The 21,579-nt window shown below is 41.5% G+C and overlaps 1 protein-coding gene across 2 annotated transcripts in view; it reads right to left on the reverse strand.

Annotated features, from left to right (window-relative positions):
* The window catches only part of bcas3 (BCAS3 microtubule associated cell migration factor), a 351,373-nt gene that overhangs the window by 145,042 nt on the left and 184,752 nt on the right, over nucleotides 1-21,579 (reverse strand). The window contains exon 23 of one of the 2 annotated variants that reach the window (XM_074640022.1): nucleotides 1,491-4,252. The exons of the other annotated variant lie outside the window; for it this stretch is intronic. Within the exon in view, the coding sequence (XP_074496123.1) occupies nucleotides 4,242-4,252 (11 nt within the window). The 3' untranslated portion in view covers nucleotides 1,491-4,241. Of the gene's footprint in view, nucleotides 1-1,490; nucleotides 4,253-21,579 lie in introns of those variants that run through there. 2 annotated transcript variants of the gene reach the window in all.

Consider the following 21,579-nt stretch of genomic DNA (forward strand, 5'->3'; position numbering starts at 1 on the left):
TGTAACTGACAATTCAATTGGAGAGGTAAAGACGAAAATATACTACTACCAGAGCATGCTAAGCAGCAGCACCTAAGAAATACTGAAACAATAACAATACAGTAAAAAAAATCGTATTATGTGAATATATTATAAAAAAAGACACTGTATGAAATAAACGGATACTTACTGTATTGAATAAATTAAGTTCCATGTGGTATATGAGTGTGTACATCCCCACAACCAGTTATTTATTTAGTTTAAACAAAGACCCCCTTCAAGCACTCCTTCATCCATATGTATAAATAATAGAAAACACACATGCACACAAACACCATTCTTGGCTCCCATCGTGTGGACGCTGTCACACAAACACACTGCCCCATGGGCCTACATGATGTAGGGTAGTCCTTTGTCCTCACACACAATACACAAGCTCGGTGTTATGCTCAAATGAGCTACAATTGAGAAAAGATGGTGTAGTGTGGATGGCTGTAAGTTGCGAAACTCTCGCAAGATGGTTAAGGTTAGGCATTGACCTTGAATGGTTAGGGTTAGGCATTGACATTGAATGGTTAAGGTTGGGCATTGACCTTGAATGGTTAAGGTTGGGCATTGACATTGAATGGTTAAGGTTAGGCATTGACCTTGAATGGTTAAGGTTAGGCATTGACCTTGAATGGTTAAGGTTAGGCATTGACCATGACTGGTTAAGGTTAGGCATTGACCTTGAATGGTTAAGGTTAGGCATTGACCTTGAATGGTTAAGGTTAGGCATTGACCTTGACTGGTTAAGGTTAGGCATTGACCTTGAATGGTTAAAGTTAGGCATTGACCTTGAATGGTTAAGGTTAGGCATTGACCTTGAATGGTTAGGGAAATAGGGAGTTTGGATTCTAGTTCTGTTGAACGCGGGACTGAAACAGCCACCACCCAACACGACAATAACAATTGTAGGGCTTTGCTGTTCACCACATTATAACAATACAATACTAATAATAACCCTGTCCCAGTTTGTATCGGAGATTAAAAAAATTGGACTCTAGTATCCTTAAATTATAAGTCTTGCCTCTGTTGCAATGTTTCGGAATTGTTTTCCCTTCATCAGGCAAAGGCAGACTGACTTTTCGTACTGTGTTTTTGAGTTACAAAATACAAATATTAGGACTGTTTAGGTACTCTTGTTTTGAATTACAAATATAAAGGTCCAAATTCCTCAGTGATTTAGTGCTGTTTAGAGTCCTGTGGTTGTGTCAAATTTCGTTTCACATCCCACTACTGAGGTTAGGATTAGGGAAATGGAAAACGGGGTCGGGATTAACCATCATGGGTGTTTCACACGGCGGGTTCGAGGCAGAAGATGGCCTTCCAAGTAGCGAGTACAGTCCAGGCACGGCCCATTGACCTTGAATGATTAAGGACAGCAAGTCTCTGGAGACACCGAACTTGGGGGTTACTTTCAAGACACGACCGGCTGTATGCGTGTGAGTCCAAGCACATAAACTCCCTGCTTATGGTAAAACATGCACTGTTTAATGTAGAATTGAGATGGGAACTTTCACTGAAAACAATACAAATAGCTTACAGCATATTTACATGTGAGTATATAAACAAAAATACAACTTTAAGGACTTTAACTGGCTATTACAGACAGAATAAAGTAATTGGTTGTTTACAACCATCAAACTAGACATCAATGCACAGTACTGCGGGGGACTAACATACAGGGATTTTATTTAACACATATGTACAATAACAACAAGAGAGATTATTGAAGGTTATTGAAGATTGCCCAGTTGAACAGCTCTTTACCTTTGTGATGAAAACAAAGACTATTAAATCTCCCATTTGCTCCTGGGCTGAATACTAAAAGTTTAGCCTAAACTATGCAGAGTGGTAGTAGGCTCCATGCTAACACTTACACAAGAGCTGAGGGCAACTTGGATTTTGAAATAGTAAAATAGACAACTTAAATTTTTAAAATTATCGTTGGTTAGCTTCTCCGCTAGTTAGGATGCATCAGGTACTACATCTGTTAAAAAATAACAACTAAAACCTTTTGAACTTTGTATTTTGTCGAAGTTGAACGGAACATATTTTAGTACAGCAATAATGCTGAGGTCTGAAACGCTGAGGTGTGTAACCTTTGTAATGACAATTATTTGACAATGTGAATGTTTGAACCAATGGAAGATTAAATACAGGAAAAACCTAAAGATAGCATCCATATATATATTGGGGCTGTCAAAGTTAATGCGATAATAATGAGTAATGTAAATTTGTTTTTACGCCACTAATTTATTTAACGCATAAATGCAACTCGCAATTTTTAGATTGAAGCGGGCTCAGTTTTAAAGCTACAATGAAGATACTGGCATCATATGAAACTAGAAAAACCTAAGGAATCATACTAGCGGGGAGGAGGCTAAATAACACTCCAAGCATAGGCTAAATTTTGGTGAGGAAAAACTGTCATGGCCATTTTCAAAGGGGTCCCTTGACCTCTGACCTCAAGATATGTGAATGAAAATGGGTTCTATGGGTACCCACGAGTCTCCCCTTTACAGACATGCCCACTTTATGATAATCACATGCAGTTTGGGGGCAAGTCATAGTCAAGTCAGCACACTGACACACTGACAGCTGTTGTTGCCTGTTGGGCTGCAGTTTGCCATGTTATGATTTGAGCATAATTGTTATGCTAAATGCAGTACCTGTGACGGTTTCTGCACAATATTTGTCATTGTTTTGTGTTGTTAATTGATTACCAATAATAAATATATACATACATTTTCATAAAGCATCATATTTGCCCACTCCAATGTTGATAAGCGTATTAAATACTTGTCATATCTCCCTTTAAGGTACATTTTGAACAGATAAAAATGAGCGATCAATTTGCGATTAACCATTTTAATCAATTGACATCCCCAATATATATATTTAAGTTAATCCTACTGCAGTCTGATGAGCCGAAACTTGTACGTAATTATAAAGCTCTCCAAAAGGACAATTTACCTCTCCCAACTTGTTTACGTACTTGTGCCTTTCTTCAAAGTGGTATTGTATGCATATTAATATGGGCAGTTTGAAGAGAACAAGGGAACACTGTGGGAGCCCCATACACACACCATGTTGTTTGGTCCTCTGCATACACAAGTGTACTTCCTCCCTCATAATGTAACCCTCCTCCCCATCTCATCCTGAGCTTCATGTATAGTATGAGCTTTATTCTCTGCCTAAAGGGCAAATGCTGCCGAGTGTGTGATGAGTATGTGTTTGTGCAAGTTGCTCCATAGAAAAACTGAACGGCGGTATAAGAGACAGCTGAGCCCAGTGCACTTTGCTTCAATCTCTCTTGTCAACTGAAGGCTGGGAGGACTGTAACTGCTTCTTATGAGGCAGCAATTTTGGCTCTGGGAAACTTCATGCTTTTACAATTTACTGGCTAAATAATTGGTATTGTATTAGTATTGATATCTTGTACAATAAGTTAAAATGTTTGACGCAGCTTTTAGTGGCCTTACACTTGTGGGTGTTAATTTTAAGCACATAAAATGACTTATCAACCGCCTTCCTCAGGGCTTACACAGATTATGATATAATATACAGACCCAGTGGCCACTACATTAAAAGGTATAATATGCAATCTTGGTCAGCCCCACAGAAGACTGTAAGCGAACAGGAAGAGGCTGCGGAGGGAACGTGATCACCAAATCTGGACGACTGGTTTACTACAAAAACAGTCCAGCCTTCTGTCAGAGTTAATGTTAATGTCCAGCTTCTTGGCGAGAGCATCTTAAGGATGGCAATTGAGTTAGAAAGAAATACTGACATGGCCTTGGTAATGTGTTGTTCATCTTTACATTGAAATTTTGGTTTGAAATTATTGTTTTTTCAAACAATGACACATTATCATCAAATGAACCTGGTCTCAGGACGGCCACTTTCTTTGAGGCCCTACCTGGACACAATTGAGACAGACAAACAGAAAGACAGACAGACAAGTAGAAAGCTGGCCATCTTCCTCTCTCTTCCTCCTCCTCCTCCTCCTCCTCCTCCTCCTCCTCCTCTCGCCTGTCCTCTTCTCTCTCACACACCAATGATAAAACAATGATTGGGTAGTGAGGGAGAGGGAAGGATGGAAGGATGGATGGATGGAAGGATGAAGGGGCAATGGAAATGATAAGCATGCTTGCGAGGAAAAAAAAGCAAAAGAAAATCAATTGAAATGGTAATTTGGAGAGCGAGGAGCTTCCTTTTTAGGAATAACCTGTAGGAGACAAACAGGAAATAAAAAGAAAAAGTTGTTTTTTAAATATGTGCTGCCGATACATACAGTACGTGTGTGTTCTTTTGTTAGCATACTTGTTTTTCCTCAGCATGCATGTCCATGGCTGGAGAGGGCAGATGAGTGAGTGAGTGAGTGAGTGAGTGAGTGAAGCATGCAGCTTGTCAAAGCACACAGTTTGACTTTGCATGCAGCCACAGCAAGCCCCTTAAGATACTGATAGCTAGTGGTTTCACAGCTAAGTTCATGATGTCCTTCCAACTTTTTTTAAGAGCAAGCAGAGTATATACAACTTTCCTTTGGCATTTTTATTCAAGATGCGCAAGTTGTGTGATTTTTTTTTTTTTTTGCTACTATGTTTATGGTTATAGGAAATGCTAAGCTAGCCTTTTCACCACATGTTAATATTCTGGCAACTTTATATGTTGGCATGACATTCTTCTGTAAAAGTCATCTGTTAGAAATTATTTAGAAATAGAATACTTAGACAACTGAAAGTCAGAGAATAAACGCTCCAGTGAAACAGAAATATAACGATTCATTCTACCAAAAAAAATCTCATTCATTATCAACCAGTAGTCTGTAAATGTTCAGCTTTTATTAATGGAATATAGGAATCTATGGGTGCATCACAGGGTGTTTAGTCAAGACCACCACACACATACACTCATACGCACAAACCGGCGATGTTGGCAGTAGGGTCTGTGGAGTGTTTCATTGGATAATGTAGCAGTGACCTCCGTAAAGCATTCTGATTCCTGCCTCTGTTCCTCAATATAGTGGAAGAATAACTGTACACGTATGTGCAAACATGAAAAAAGTCCTGTTAGCAGGTTATTTGGCCACGTCCGCCTTTCATGGATGTATTTATGACGCTGTTGCACGACATGTCGCCTCATAATGACGCCTCACAAAGGACATAATGGCGCACACTCGTCACACGTTACAAGCCCCAAACTTTTTTTGTTTTCCCTCTCTTCATAGGTGAAGTGTTGACGCCAAAAAACACCGTCTTAAGACAGTTCAGACCATAGATTTTGTGGCGAGACGAGTTGGAACTAACAACTACTTGCAATGCGCCGGTCTGCAACGCTCGGAAACATTCTGAAACCTGCCAGTTTACACCAATGCGACTACACGGGACGGTATATCGCCTCCAAGCTGTACTTCAGTTCTAACTTCCGGCTTTTCAGGATTTCTTTTGTAGCTAGATATAATTTGTAGCATCTTAAAATATGAATGAGGATAGTGATAGTGAAATCCCTGCATTTCTAAAAGCGATGAAAGGGTAAAAAAAAAGAAAAAATGCGAGGGTCGAGACTTTGGATCGGACTCGCCGTGAACTTGAGACAGGAGATATACCCTCTTTTGTCAATTTCTCCTGTCTATTTCTGGAGCAGTTCTGTCGTTTCGAGGAGTTGGCGGTATCTCTAATCAGCAGAGGAAACACTAACTATCGAGACAGCATTTCACCAGGGGGAACGGCTAATGATAATGTTGCAATTCTTGGCAACAGGTGAGCTACAGTCATCAAACTCCCGGCCGTTGTGCAATGTGACAAAGGTTTTTTTGACTAAAGAAATTCTCGCTGACTAACACGCATATGATTTTGTCGACTAATCGATTAGTTGATTTAATCGACAAATTTATAAAACTGAGGTTGTCCACAAAGACTCGCACAAAAGCACCACTTTGAATCCTCAATCAAATTGATGATGTGATCCTGTCTTTCCACTGCCTAAAACGCTGCCCTTTCGACCAGCTGACAGTTTTAACTGACTTGACGAGCTGACTTTGCTACGAGCTCATTTGCTGTTGCAATAGATGACGTGCCTTAGGTTCTAAAACTCTGGCGACTTGAGAAACAGAGTCGCAGGCGACACCATCAGCCGGCTTGAGTCGAGCTGAGATGGGCCAGTTCACACCGCGGCAACTTTTCCCTGAAATGTTCTTAAGCGGTTTTTGTCTCATCGCGAATCTCTGGTCTGAACGGGGCTTTACACCAAGATTTAGAGCCAGCAACATTCCATCTTCCATGTGTGAAAAGGGCTTCAGAAAGCTCGCAAGCTGTCATGCGAAAGTCAGTTTTACAAAGCAACAAGACAGTCGCCTCTCTGATCATGACCTTGGTTTGGAGTACACGTAACTAAACCAACGTAGACATTAATCAGCAAGGTGACTAAAAATATTACTAATCATGAATGAGTTCTGGCAGAGCTGCAGGCGGCTGGAAGACAACAGTGCTGACTGGGAAAACACAACCCCCTCATTTAGTCTGATGGAACTGTAAAGCAGCTAACACACGCAGGAGCAATTGTGGCTGTGTGTGTGTGTGTCAGTACGTGTGCTTCATTAGTGTGCGTCTTGGCGTTGTGTGTTTCTTGTGTGTGAGTGTAATGGGTACCGTGTGCTTGCTGAGGTCTTGTTTGCCCATCTTAAGTCAATTAAAAGGAAATAAGGCGGCTCTGACCGGCCCGTGAACCAGCTCCCTCAGCTGAGAGCATGTCTGCACAAACACACACACACACACACACACACACACACACCGGCTAACACAGGGAGACTGATAATGCTCCACAACCGGCAATCGACCCTGTGCCCTGCTGTGTGAGAAACAATGGCTCTGAGGCTCTGTGAGTGTGTGTGTGTGTGTTTAGTGTGGCATGTCTGACAAGGCTTCAGAGGGGAAAAAGACAACATCAGACACACATGAACACATTCCTTTTGTTTCTGCAGTGGAGAGCCAAAGAATGTATTTATGTCCTACAGACACGAACACCAACATGACACCGCACACGTGCATCCAAACAGACACACTGCACCTTGCTTGTAAAAAGTCAGCCTAAGGGGTGGACGTCACCATCATAAAGCTCAGGCAAATCACCATGCCTCCAAGCTTCCACTGCCACAAAAACGTTATTACAACAGAATTTCCGTTCAGAGCGGGCCGATTGCTTGGCCCCCCCGAAGTACTGCTTGCAGCGTTGTCGCTCGTTGACTCGGTTGTAACGTTAGTATAATCCAGCATCCGTCAGAACTGCAGTCAATAAGCCTGTAAAGGCCCGCTGTGGACGACATGCTGGACTCAGTCCGTAGAGCCCTGAAGCCCCAACCCAAATATTAATATTGAACGTGCCGTATGTCTAAATTACACCAACTTCACCACTGCAGGTCCTCGGGTCCCTAGCTATACACCCGCCAAGTGTGAAGTAGATCTGATGAGTGGTTGTCCAGATATGCGAAGGACATACAGACAGACAGACAGAGATTCCCTGCTTTATAGTTGGATGTTCAATGATTGCAAAAACTTCTACAGTGACAATGCCTCGTGGGACAGTGACACAAACTGTACAACAGACAGTATAGTTGAGTCAGGCATTGATCTTTCAGTCACTTCCTGCCCACCCCACTACCGATTACAATGAACCCTGTTTCCTGGTACACTGTTTATGTATAATGTGAACAGTATGGTGTTCCTCTGAGAACCAGCTGCTTGGCCGTGGAGTGGAGGAGGATGGTCCTCTCTGACTCATCCTCTAATATTGCATAAGTCTCCACAGTGTGACCTCCGTTCCGGAGAATGACTTTGGTGATCTTCAGCAGCACCTGACTGCAGCCAGCCTGTCGATCCAGGTAGAGAACATCACTTGCAAGACTCGCATGGCAGATATCCTCTCCGACTGGCTTCCTGTTGAGGTCATACAGGGCAGGTGCTCCGAGACCATTTGAAGTTTGAAGAGGCCCTGTTAATAGCATAGAAGACTCCTACAGCAACTCCCGCTATCCATACGGTGACACCATGGTCTCCCTCACCTGCCACTATATGGACAACCACACCAACTGGCTTCGCAACGAATTGCAGACATGATGGATGAGCCTACTATCCGCAGTGGTGATACAGCAACCTTTAAGAAGTTCGCCTTGCACATCAGAGCTCTGGTAGGCATGCTAGAGGGACAAATAGGGCTTCAGTGTGGTTCACATGTCGCGAGACACGCCGCCAAATTGCCTCATGATATGCGCGCCAACTTCAAAAGGTATATTCATCCGCTGAAGATCATAACTTGGAGAGTTCCAAAGCAGTTCACTCCAGTGGAGGTGAATGCTGGCTGGTAAAGACGCTGATGGGATTCAGGCAAGTCAGACATTTTTGTAACAGTAGGTTTGGCCCTCCATCTCTGGCAATCTACACTGCTAGGTACGCTGCTGTCTTTTGATGGCCTTTCACCCTCTTTCCCAATGCTTTGCCTTGTTAGGCAGATGGTCCAATCAGATTCCAGGCTGATGCTGACATGTGGATGCTGATCCAACAGGCAGGCGTAAGCAAGCGCAACGCATCACAAATAAAAAACAAAAGCAGCGACAGAGCAGGGGAGGCACTACTGTCACTGTATGATGTAGCAATTTTAGAAATTCACCATGTAAATGGAAGTGAAGTGAAAGTGTAGTAATAGTTAATTATTAAAGGATAATATGTACTCATGTTTTTCCTAGATATTAAAGTTTGAAATCTGTCAGTAGATCATTAGTGCTGAAGGTACAAAGGCATGAAGAGAGAACTCACACATCATTGTTATGTGTCTGCTGGCCGTGAATGTTTCATATGATTCACAGTCATGTCTGTTAGAAAAGACATACTCGGTGGTAAGAGCTTCTATTCTGAATTATTTAATGAAGTTATAAAGTCTCAATGTTTAATATGTAAATCTCATAATTTAGACTTACTATCTCTACTTCTACATTTGTATTTCAAAAGTAGTAGTTTTGACTCATGCCTTGAACATGAACTATTCCATAATCTTGAATCAGTATGTCATGATTTGGGCTCATGGAGTCATTTACTTGGACTTAGTATCTCTTATCGCCACTTCCCATGAGTATTTTTCATAATTTATAACTTTTCACCAATTTAATTTTATTATTTGTTTTTTCTTTTCTGGGTGAAAAGAGGTTTCCACTTGTTTAACATCATTGTTTAATCATCTACATTGAGATGAGAACATTTCATATTTTGTACAAACTCTACCATGTTTTCCTCAGACAATGAAAAAAAATGGTTTGCTGTAACCAATCTGTAGACAACTTGTTGCTAGACACACCGTGACACAGGATATCTGTAAATCAGACCAGGATGTCTTTGTCCAATTTTAACCTTCCTGAAATCCTAATTAAAGGGAAGGTCGAGACAACATGTTTCAGTGATCACATTCTCTGTGCTCCCGCTGTGAGCAGCACGATAAGCACCGAGTCCTAATGCATCCGCTCTATCCTTTGACAATCCCAGAGCTGTTCTTGTAGAGGTGAGGGACCACTTAATCCTCTATCCCCAAACCCAGCTCATAATAAACAGGCTACATTTAATCCACAACACAGAGGAGCAAGGGTTAAGACTTTATCCCTTTTACTCGCTCTCACATTCTATCCCTTTGTAAGCGTCATTATAATACTGCTATTGTAAAATCACTGGATTAAAATCTGGACCAGCAATCTGCATTAGGTTAGAGGAAATGAATCACTACTGCTGCTGAGGCGGAAAATACAAGAGCAGTAATTTATTAAACAGATGCACTACTGAGATATCTAGAGTTCAACATATCTGTCAGTGAGTTGGTCAGTTAAATGTGAAAAAAATCCCCTCAGTGGAAATATTCCACTGTGAAGTATCTTTGTCTCATCATCATTCAAAAGTTCAACTTGCAATGAACAGAAGGTGTCCAGATGAATTATTCTTTTCATTTGACCAAATACGCATTTGAATATTGCAAAAAAAAAACATCCCTATACTGCTGTGTGTGTGGGCTGAAAGGAGTTTTCCATAGCATGTTTAAATGCAAAACTGGACATAACTTGCTGTATAAATTCTGATAATTTCCCTCTACATAATATCGACAGTACATCACTGTGTCCTGAACACGGAGAAAGGATTAACTCCATCAAATGGAACACTTTGTGAATGTTGTAGATTGTGATATTTATTCTCTTTCTTCATTGTCGTGGCATGTACACACACATACCGACTCTTTGTCACGCCCCTTGGTGTCACTTTAGGATTAGGCAACAAAACCATTAAGTTAGGTTTAGGAAAGAATTACATGGTTGGGGCTTCAAACGACTTCATTTGTACAGTGAAGATGAAACTCAACGTTGTGAACATGGGACATGAACGAAGAGCTGATTGTAACGTAAAAGTGAAACCTCGCTACAATCTTGGCGCACTCGCTCTCAGCATTTACAGTTGCTGTAGAGGGGTTTAAATTGCAGTTAATGGAAAGCCCGGTGTATTTCATACCGGCACTAAAGGGTGCCTTGACAAAACCTCGGTATTTGACGCCCTGGGAATGAGAACGGGCTGTTTCTGCCACTGCTGGCAGGAGGCAGCCATTATACATGACAATTCACCCTATTGGGGTGAATTGGACTTCTCTATCTGGGTGTTCAGCCTATTCATTCATTCATTTCACATATTTTACTAAGTTGTCTCCTAGTCTTACAACTTGACATGTGTTTAAATAATAATTTAACAACGTAGAGTCACGACCTAGTGTCACGACGTAACGTCACAACTATAACAACGTAACTAGCGTAAATAAAAAACAACCACCCTTATCAGACTTTCTTACGTAGCGGTCAAATGGGTGTAAGTCATGTTTGTTTGATTCTTCACCACAACTCCGACCAGCTCTTAGTGGACTTTCCTGCTTCTTATACTTGTTATTATACCACGTAACTTTGAATAACGGTCACGAATATACTACAATTTGCTCTGCGCGACGCTTGTTGTACTAGGTCACTTGCTCTGACCAAATTGCAAAAATGTTGACATTCAACGTATCTGTTGTTTGCAGTAAACATACAATGCCAACATTGTTTCCTGGTGACTGGGTTGTTGGTTGCACTGTGATCGGTACGACAATATGGCAAATGTTTGATCCCTGCATACAATGTTAGTCTTTGGAATTGTAGTGCTAGCACAAAAAACATAGAAAAATACCATGAAGAAGGCAGCTGACAGCAGCTACCAGATTTAAATGCATCACACACCCAGTCCATGAGATAAAGTCTCAGCATTCATACACTGTAGGAAAACACACACACCATAGAGTCATTCAATCAGTCTATATGAATAAGTAATGAGGGGAACCAAGACTCTGTGTTGGTGTATTTCATACTATCCCCACACTGATACACATTAGAGCACAAATCCTTAATTCTATCTTAGGGACATACAAAAAGAGAACGACATCTGTGTTATTTTAGTGTTGCACTATGTATACTGCATATGGGGAGTTTTAAGTGGTGATGCCAAAACTTGTGCACAGATAGAAGGAGCACTTTATTATTAATATGTGCAGTATGCTTGAAACAAACTAGTACATATAATATGCCATCCTACCACATCTACAGGCAAAGTGTTTCTACCTGTTCTGAATGGCTAGACTTGAATGCTTGAAGGTTGTCATAGCTTCCTCTTGGATCTCTTTTCAAGGGCTCTATGTGTCTTTGTAATCCCAACAAAATGAATCGTACACATGGGGATAAGGGCGCACACTCTTATACAATCTGTCTTCAAAGGCACTGGGTATTACACTCAGTTGTACACACAAGAAGTGAGCTTGAGATAGACGGTCAAGACAAGGCACTGACACTTTTACACCACCACACACCCGGGCAATCAGTGGCTGTGCTTATCGGATTGTCTGTCTCGGAAAGGTGCAAAAATTGTCTGATTCCAACCTCAGAAAAGGCGCCGAGGGGTGGGGGGTTTCAGATGATGTTCGATGATCCCACAAGCACTTCATTTGAAGCATGCTGAACTCTTAAACTTCTGTGTCTGCAGATCTCTGTAGCAGGGTGTTGTAATTAGAACAACCACTCTTAGAAACAGATGTGAAATTAAACTTTTGCTGAGAACCTGCTTGAATCCAAGAAACTTGAGGGCACCTATCTCTTGTATCACCTTATTCAAGAGAGTGTTAATAGTTTTAAGGAGAACAAGCAGAGCACTTTCGGTGTGTGCCCAAGCTAACAGTGTGCAGCCTACCTGATGGGAGGAATTGCCATTGGCAGCTCAAAATGTGGGCAGACCAAGAAGACTTCAGCAGAACCCCATGCATTTATTTACTCAACAGACAACTCCTCCCACACTTTGTACAGAGATGTGACCGTGGTGTCGGCACTGATGATTGGAGTTGGTAGGGAGATGGGAGGAGGCAGACAAAAGAGAGAACGGGGTGCTCAGAACTCCACTTGATCAGTTGCATATGCGATGTTGGCACATCAGTATCCGTACAGCCATGTGCACAAGCTGCTGTCCGTTCAGTTTGCTATCCTGCATTCCTACATGCCACAGCACCCCAGGATATGGCCATATGCCATCGGCTTGGCCCGCTGATCAACACCGCTCCGGCCTCGCATGACAGCTCACCCACGCACACGTACACACACACACACACTCACACACAGTAGTTTCGACAGATGGGTGAAAAGGTGGGCCACGTCATGTGTGAAGTGAACAGAGGGCAGGGGGGTGTTAGCAATTATGGTGAAACAGACTGCAAAGAGAGACAGACACGTGTGTGTGTGTGTGCGTGTGTGTGTGTGTACAACAAAAAAGGTGCACATGGGCATGTACACAACTACAAGCAGAGCATCAACTAAAACAAGCCTTCACTAGATAGATGAGCCATTTAGACAACCATGCAGCCAATATGGAAGACGACCCTAATAGAATACCCATAAGTGTGTATGGATCCATGCCTTATAGCCTATTTCTATCCAAAAAAAACACACAACGCATGTGATCCACGCGTCACTTGACAGGATGCTTAATACCCCTTCTTCTGTATTTTGCCTTGTATGGCAACAAGGTAGAAATACACTTGTATATGTGTTAGAGCTGATTAATCTCTCTCAACCTGACATTTATTTTCAAATCAAGATAATATTCAGGGCAGAACAACAGATATTGAAGGAGAGAGGGCAAAAACAACATGATCTCACGGGAAGGCGTATGAACAGCACGGCATTTTAAGGACGTTCCACGTGTCATGATAACGCATTTTTTAGGCTTTTTGCGTGTCATTTCATGCCACAGTGTTTCCGTGTGTCGTTAAACGGTCATGGCTATGTTTAGGGAACAAAACCACTTTGTTAGGTTTAGGAAAAACATCATGGTTGGGCTTAAAATAAGTATGTAAAATATGAACGTACACAAGATAATATAAGTACGTAAAACACAACGTAACTTCAAAATAACTAAACAACACTCTGGGACACGAACACCGCTCTCGAACACTAGATCTATTAAGAACTTTGTGCTCTTGTAAACAACTTTGTGCTCTAGTAAACAATTTAATCAGATGGGGTCCGCGTTTCACGGCGGGTTGCTGACATCGCCGCAGACCCCTGACGCACAGAGGACAGTCTGCCCCGGTAGACGGTCACATCGGTAGCCCCGACCCTCCCCGCAGGGAGAGAGGGCGCACTGCTCGGCGAGACTTCAGCAAACCCCAGGAATTTATTTACTCAACAGGCAACTCCTCCCATACTTTGTATAGAGATGTGACTGTGGGAGAGAGGGCACAACTCCTCCGCTCCGCTCAAGCAATCTGGAGATACCGGAGTCAACTTCCTGTATCCTGCAACTCCGGCTCCGCCTCTTAAGGTGGGCTGTCGAGGTGGACCAGCTTTTCTCCTTAAAGTGACGAGCCGCTCCTTTGAGCCGCTCAGCTTTTTAAATTAATTATTAATATTTCTTTTAACCGTTTCAACCGATATAGCGTTATTCGGTTAAAATGCTTAATGTCGGTTAACGGTTAAGCGGTTAATTATTAACATCCCTAATATCAACCAATATATGTAAAATCAATAGGAGCAGAAGAAGCAGCTGCTGAATATGTGTTCTGCAGTAATGGAGTATGGGAGAGAGGGTTGAGAGTGAAAGTGAAAGTGGTGTTGAGAGTGATGAGAATAATCCGTGGCCATGTAACAGAGATAAAGACACACAGAGGTTTTAGCTCCACACAGGAGATTGACCTCATTACTGGCAACAACACACACACACATACACACATACACACACACGCACACACACAGCAGAAATGTAGATAAGTGGAAAAATATAAATGTGCTTGACCAGTATTACACTGTCAATGACTCACTCTATAAAAGGAGTGTGTTTGTGTGTGTGTGTGCGTGTGTGTGTGTGCATGTGTAGTGAACCGAGAACACCCCAACCTTGATCAGAAGCGGAGAAAAGGAGCGCCGCCCCCTTCGCTCTCACATTCATCAAGAGTGTGTGTGTTTGATCTCTCAGCCACATCACACATGTGCCCTCCAATCAACCGCTGCTGCCTCTAAGGCCCCCTTTGGCCTGCCTACATACAAACACACACACACACACACACACACACTCACACACACACAGGAGGGAACGGCCCACACAGAACCCATTAGGACTTTTTGATTAAATTTGAGTGTAGCTCATGTATAAAGGCCACGGCCAGTGCAGCTTCATTCAAGTCTGTGTGATTGTGTGTGTGTACATGCATGCACGAGAAGGAAAAAGAAAGCAAAAAAAAGAGTGACTGTAAAGCCTTCTAACCTTTGTAATATAGATCCTAACTGCTGCCAAGGGAGGTTAAAACCTAAAAGGGCTCCATAACACTTCATAACTCTGACTTAAATGAAACAACTACAACTCTATAGCCATTAGTGTGACACACACACACACACACACACACACACACACACACACACACACACACACACACACACACAACACACTCACATGGTGTCTTTAGAAGTTGGCAAGGCAACCAAGGTCATTAGGTTTATTTCCATTGGCAGAGAAGTGATTTTGTCAGCCACGATCTGCCCGGCGACACTCAGGTTTGTCGGAATAAACAAATATGATTGGAGGAGAGGGTCCGACACATTAATGAATCACTCCAGAAGGTAACAGGAAGAGTGAAGGAGACAAAAAAAGAGATATTAGGAGAAATTTAAAAGCAAACTGTGTGAAAAAAAAGTGCAGCGCAGACATTTTGACTTGTCATAGCAGGAGAAGAATTACTAATGGGTCAATTCCATTTCAGGTATGTATGCCGGTAGGGGCGTAACGACTCATCTACTACATCGATATATCAATTTATAGTCCTACGATCCAACAACATCGATAGGTACTCAGCAAGTTGTCCTTCACGGGAGACGTATACCGATACAAAATTGATTTGAAACGCAAAAATCGATTGTATCGTTACTAAGTACCTTGTATTTCAGGACGACAAACGTTATATAAAAGTGTTTTTTAGCACTTTTATTAGTAAAGAAATGTTAAACGTTACTCCGGTTCACTCTCCAGACATGCGCCAGCTTGCCAGCTCTTCCCTCTGCAGCGCGAGCACACATCCATGGCGTGCATGCAGACGAATGGCACACTGGACTCCTCGCTCTCTCACCCAGTTGCGGAATGGAGGGAGACGGGTACCGGTCTGCGTGAGCTGCTGGCGCTGCGGTGCCGAGGAGAGTTTCAGGCGCCATCAATCCACTTGACAGGCGCTTTTCCTGTGCACTGTCATTTTCTCATTCAGAGAAAATTACTTTCCTTTTCCCCGTCATGATCTCTATGTGCACGCAGCATCAGCCTCACGTATCCAGCAGGAAGGCAGACGGTCCGCGAGGCAAATTATCACGACGGGAGTAAAGTAAAAAACAAAACAGATATTCAACTAACGTTAGTCTAACGTAGTTTTAAAATGTTTTTCCAGATGTTTCCATGTATGAAAAGACCCCAAATGAACACTGTAGGTGGACTTCTTGATTACTATAAGTGAACTATTTAAACAGCATTTGTATAGGAATGATAAGTGTCCCGAGCTGGTTGATCACTATAAGCGATTGATCACTGTATTACTGCTCTACCGTTTATATTGAAAATGAGAACAGAAGCAGCAGGTTAAACCACTGTTCTTTTAACTTGAATACAAGTTGGTTATTTAACTTTTTGTTAAATATTGCACTGCCTTGTATCTTGAGAACTGAATCAGCAGGTCCTTAGTTGCACTTTTTATTATTTTCAAATAAAAGGTGTATGTATTTGCCATTAATCGTTGTTTACTTGTTTATATCCATAATTAATTCATCCCTGATTCCCTTACAAGAAAAACTTTGAGGAATCCTGACCTGCACTGTCCAGTATCCAGCTATTTATTTAATTAAAAGTTACTGTATCGATTTCAAGTCATTGAATCGTATCGTATAACTCTAGATGAGCCAAATATCGTCCTTGAATTGTATCGGAACCATGGAAATCGTCTCGTATCGTTGTAAAAACGTATCGAGACTATATGCCAGTGATATAGCAGGTCCCTGTAACTGGCACCCCTAAAATGGAATGAAGCCCTTAATTATGAACTGAACTACACCTGTGGATGTCTCCCTATTTAATTTTTACTGTCTAATTCCTGAATTTAGTTGTTCCACAGAAAGCATCACTGGGTCTGCAATAGATGTTTGCCTCTGTCCATTAGCATATAGTATGTTTCACAACAGTAGATGACATCATTGTATTGAGATATGGTACAGCTATAATCACTAGGATTATCCAGAGTGAGATGACTGATCTCTTAATACAGGGGGTAGACTCAATGACAGCAACACATGTGCAATATGGAATATGTACAAAGCATAGAAAGTGTTCTGTCATTGTATTAGGTGGGGTTAGGGAATGGACATTTAAAGGACCAGGTCATCAAAATGTATAAAGAAAAAACAACCTCACTTACTTAGTGGTATTGTTTTGGTTTTATTGGACCAGGTTTTGAGATATCCAAGAGTTCTCCCTCCAACCCAATCCAATGGAAGTGCACATTGTTTTAATCTAAACTATTTCTACCAAACAAGTAGACAGTGTGTTCTGTGGATTATAACAAAACAAAAGGGACACTGTTTTTGTAAAAAGATGTCAAATCCTTTAACTGTAATTGCTGTGAGCACCAGCATTTCTGTCTTTATTTTGATAGTGGTTAGTAGAGAGGAGACAAAAAAAGGGGGGCTAGAGAAGGGTGAAGAGCTGAAACCAAAAAGTCAGAAAATGAATCAGCACTTCTTTGATAACAAATTAATAGTTCAAGCAAAAATCCCCTCCATGACTTTTAACAAAGGTCCATGGCGAACCTCAAAGTGGAGTATTTTAAAGCATCTTAAAGAGGAAATGAAACGTTCAACCAAGTTAAGCTGGTTTACTAAAATAAATTCCACTCTATTGATTGTCTAATTATACAACAAACATGACAAATGTCAGCATTTAAGAGAAAAAAAGAAGATCTGTTTCATTTTTTGTGACTAGAGCGCCGCCATTTTGCAGTACTCTAGCCTGTGACGTCACCAGGTTGGTTGGCTCGGCTGAGTTACACAGATACAACGGTAGAGACCGTGAAAGAAAGAGGCTGAAGGGGACACAGGACAGAAGAAAACAAAAGAGGGGACACTATACGGAGATCAGTAACGTTACTGCAGCGCTGGCTGGTGGCACTGAAAGAGCCCTCCGACAGGATCACCTGTCTCTCTTCCTCTGCTGTCTCATTCGGGAGATGGGGATCTCTGTTTCAGCATCAGTTTATGAAATGGACTGTTTTGTTCTTGGCTTAAAAATTGTAAAACTCATCTTTACGTCCAGGAGCAATACAATACTGTCCCTTCTTTTGTTTTCTTCTCACTTCCAACTCGTCAAATACCGCCGCTTGGTCAGTGCCCCTCGGCCTCTGATACCAGACACCGGTCGTCTGTTTGGGACACACCGGGCTTTCAACTAACTCCGATGTAAAGCCATGCGCTTCATTATTAGACACCAGAACAACTGACATAGCCTAAAGAGTGAGGAAATCTGTGTAGGGCGGCTGGGAGAGGAGGTCGGATGGGTCAAACAAACAAAAAACTAGGGAAAAATAGGTCAACAATGTTTCACACATGACGTGAACAGCTATCTCCTGGATGAAAGTCCAGTGTTTGTAGTTATTATGTATTTTAAGTAAATTAAGTAAGTATTTGTAAGTAAACTTATGTTGGAAGTTTATTTTGAAAAGACACCGTATGCATTTAACGAGCAGAAACTGTTTCCTGTGAACACAGAAGTGTTCAAAGAGTCCAAAACTGGCGCTAACAGGGGTGCCTATAGAGTGTCATAGTTTGAAGCGTAGGGCCATTGACCAAGCGTTGGTATTTGACGAGTTAGGAGTAAGAATGCGTTGGTAATTTTGTTGAACTATAGCACTTTAAAAAATGTTTACACAATTTTACTTTTGTGTATGTTTTGTGTATAATTTACCACAACTGAGTTGACTCACTCAACTCGAGATGATGATCATTACCCATTATCACGTAATCAGATTTCAAAATGTAACGATTAAATAACACTAATAATATTATGGTTTTGTGGTTTTCTTTGTTCATGCATTATCAACGAGTTGTAAAACCGTATTTTAACAATTCAAAATATAGGAAAATGTCTGTCCATTCCTTACCAAAACCTTTGCTTTCCTCATACTCCAACGCAAATCACTGAACATAATGCCAAACTTCACCCTTCATCTCTACCTAGCTGACAACGAATGACTAATTCACAGCACACTGTTTCATTTTTGTAGGGGGGGAGGTGGGGGGGGTCAGGTATCCACAAATAAAAAGGCTCATGTGGGAGCCTTTATGAGATGAGCCCTTCCTCTGAACTTTTGCTGCTGGAGCATGTAACAGGGAGAGAAATGACCTGCTTCCTGTCCAATTCATGTGGTTCAGAAATGTCCAGCAAATATAAATGAGCTAATTGTGGCTTTTAGATGCCGAACCTTTTGCAGCGTGTGTGTGTGTTGTGCTTGTATGTTATTTTTCTGAGCTCATAAAGCATTTCTTGTAGTCGTTAGTTGGGGTTGGATAAAGGTGAGCAAATCCAAGAAGAGTGGAAAGGCAGGGGATTAATTATACTAAATGGAGAAAGATGGAGCTCAGTTCCCAAAAAGTGAACAGCAACAATACACGTGCAGCAGACACGAAACGCTCAATCAGACATTTTTTTTGCATGTTCACTTACTATTCCAACTTTCTGAACATACACCAACCCTGTGTGTTATTACTGTCATTATATCAGACCGACTGCAGCAAACACACACTCTGGAACAATGATGCTGTTTCAGCGTCAGACAAATGTCCTATTGGAGATTGGACTAGTGTTCCCAGCTTAGCACCCCCACAGCAGATGTCCAATCATCCTAATATAACAGCAGGAACAGAACAACACAGTGGCTGAGGCCTCAGATTAAAACTATCTGCATCCCAGAGGATAAAACACAACAAACAAATACTGAGCAAGATGAGTTGAGATTTAGTGATGTGTAGCACTGCAAAACAAGTAATACAGCTGGCACCTACCGCAGTGGACAAGCAGCATGTTATAATATTAGTAAAAGTGCCAAATTTAATCTTATTGATTTCAACATTGACACATATTAAGCGGGCGGTTTGGGCGTCAAACACTTAATTTCCTGCATTCTGGGGAATTTTATGCAACAATTTCTGGCTTTCCTACATCAACTTATGATGTTACTGTCTGTATTTACATAAAGGAAAACACAAAACTAAGGCGCCAGGTGGCAATTGAAATTATAAATAAGTTGCTTTCAAGTATTTATTCTCCTGTAGATAAACTTTTATCATTTAATGTTATCTAATAACCTATATCTATGGTAATAATGACCAATTTGACCTACCACTATATAAATTGGCTACTAAGGGGACTAACGTCATCACACATGAATACAATTGGGCTCCAATCCACAACAGTGTCAGCTTTACAGTGATACCCAATTAATGCATTCCAAGACTGTTTAGGGACCCCAGTATGCAGAAATATTCAAATATACCATTTTTAGAATAAGCGAAAATAACACATTTATAAAGCATTCGAAAAAATGCATGTTTTTTTGCCCCAAACTGCATGTGATTATCATAAAGTGGGTATGTCTGTAAAGGGGAGACTTGTGGGTACCCATATAACCCATTTTCATTCACATATCTTGAGGTCAGAAGTCAAGGGACCCCTTTGAAATTCACCATGCCAGTTTTTCCTCGCCAAAATTTGGACAACTTTGGAGCGTTATTTAGCCTCCTTCCCGACAAGCTAACATGACATGGTTGATACCAATGGAATCTGTAGTTTTTTCTAGTTTCATATGATACCAGTATCTTCACCATGTCTTTAAGACTGAGCCCGCTACAGAGGGTTTGATATTAATTTTTTAGGGGTGCTGAGATGAAATTTAGGTGTGCTTGACCACCTCTAAAACGAGTCTGAAATCGTCACTGCAGAGGAAGATCCTCTGAGTTTAGTTGTCAGCTGAGGATGAATCAGAGGGTCCTTTTTAATAAGAACAAATGAAAACGACTCCCTAGCTTTCAGTATCGAATATAAAACTAAATCATGAAGAGGTGAAAAAGTTAACCACCATCACCATGACGATGAAATGAAATTAAGGAGCAACACTGTTCCTGTAAAGCAGGGTATGGGTCCTTATTCACTGTTATAATCATTAAAAAGCAAAAGCAGCATGTGTATATATTCAGTATAACTTCAGTAGCTAGCATAGCATAGAAGTGCTAACGCTAATGTAACCTCCACAGGTGTAGAGTATCACTATTACACAACGGTTAACCATGACTAGCTCCAAATCCACAAAACCAGCCTGGAAATGAAGAAAAATCTGAAACAATAGCATGAGAGTCTATACGGAGCACAGCCGGATAGTTGTCGGACCCTGGTCAGAGTTGGCCAATGCTACGCTATGATTGGCCAGTCTGCGATTAAGGGGCGGGACTTAGCGAAGGGTCAATTTCGTTATCAAATGCATATACAGTACAGGGTTCTTCACGCCTGTTGTAAAGTTCCATTATGATGTAAGCTACTTCAATAAATATATACTAGAGGTTATATACATGTTTTTTTGGTTCGGTATACCAAACCAAATACTTACAGTCTGTTTTGGTGGAACATGAAACATGAATTCAAAAGTGTGAGTTCCATAATGAAAGTCCGTCACTTGTTCTGTTAGCTAAACCATGACAGACAGGTTAGCCCAGCTCATATGGATAGCATCATTATAAATGCCAATGAGAAGCCAGATCTTGCCCCTGTACCATCTTCTATTCGGGAGAAGCATACTTTCCCAGTGAATCATAGCAGCTCTTCACAAGAACTAGTTGGTCAGACAGAAAACTGCGTCAATGCTATGTGTCTGGAGGCAGCTAGATCACACACACTA

The sequence above is a fragment of the Sebastes fasciatus genome, chromosome 7, assembly GCF_043250625.1.
Source record: "Sebastes fasciatus isolate fSebFas1 chromosome 7, fSebFas1.pri, whole genome shotgun sequence".
In the NCBI taxonomy this organism is placed as follows: domain Eukaryota; kingdom Metazoa; phylum Chordata; class Actinopteri; order Perciformes; family Sebastidae; genus Sebastes; species Sebastes fasciatus.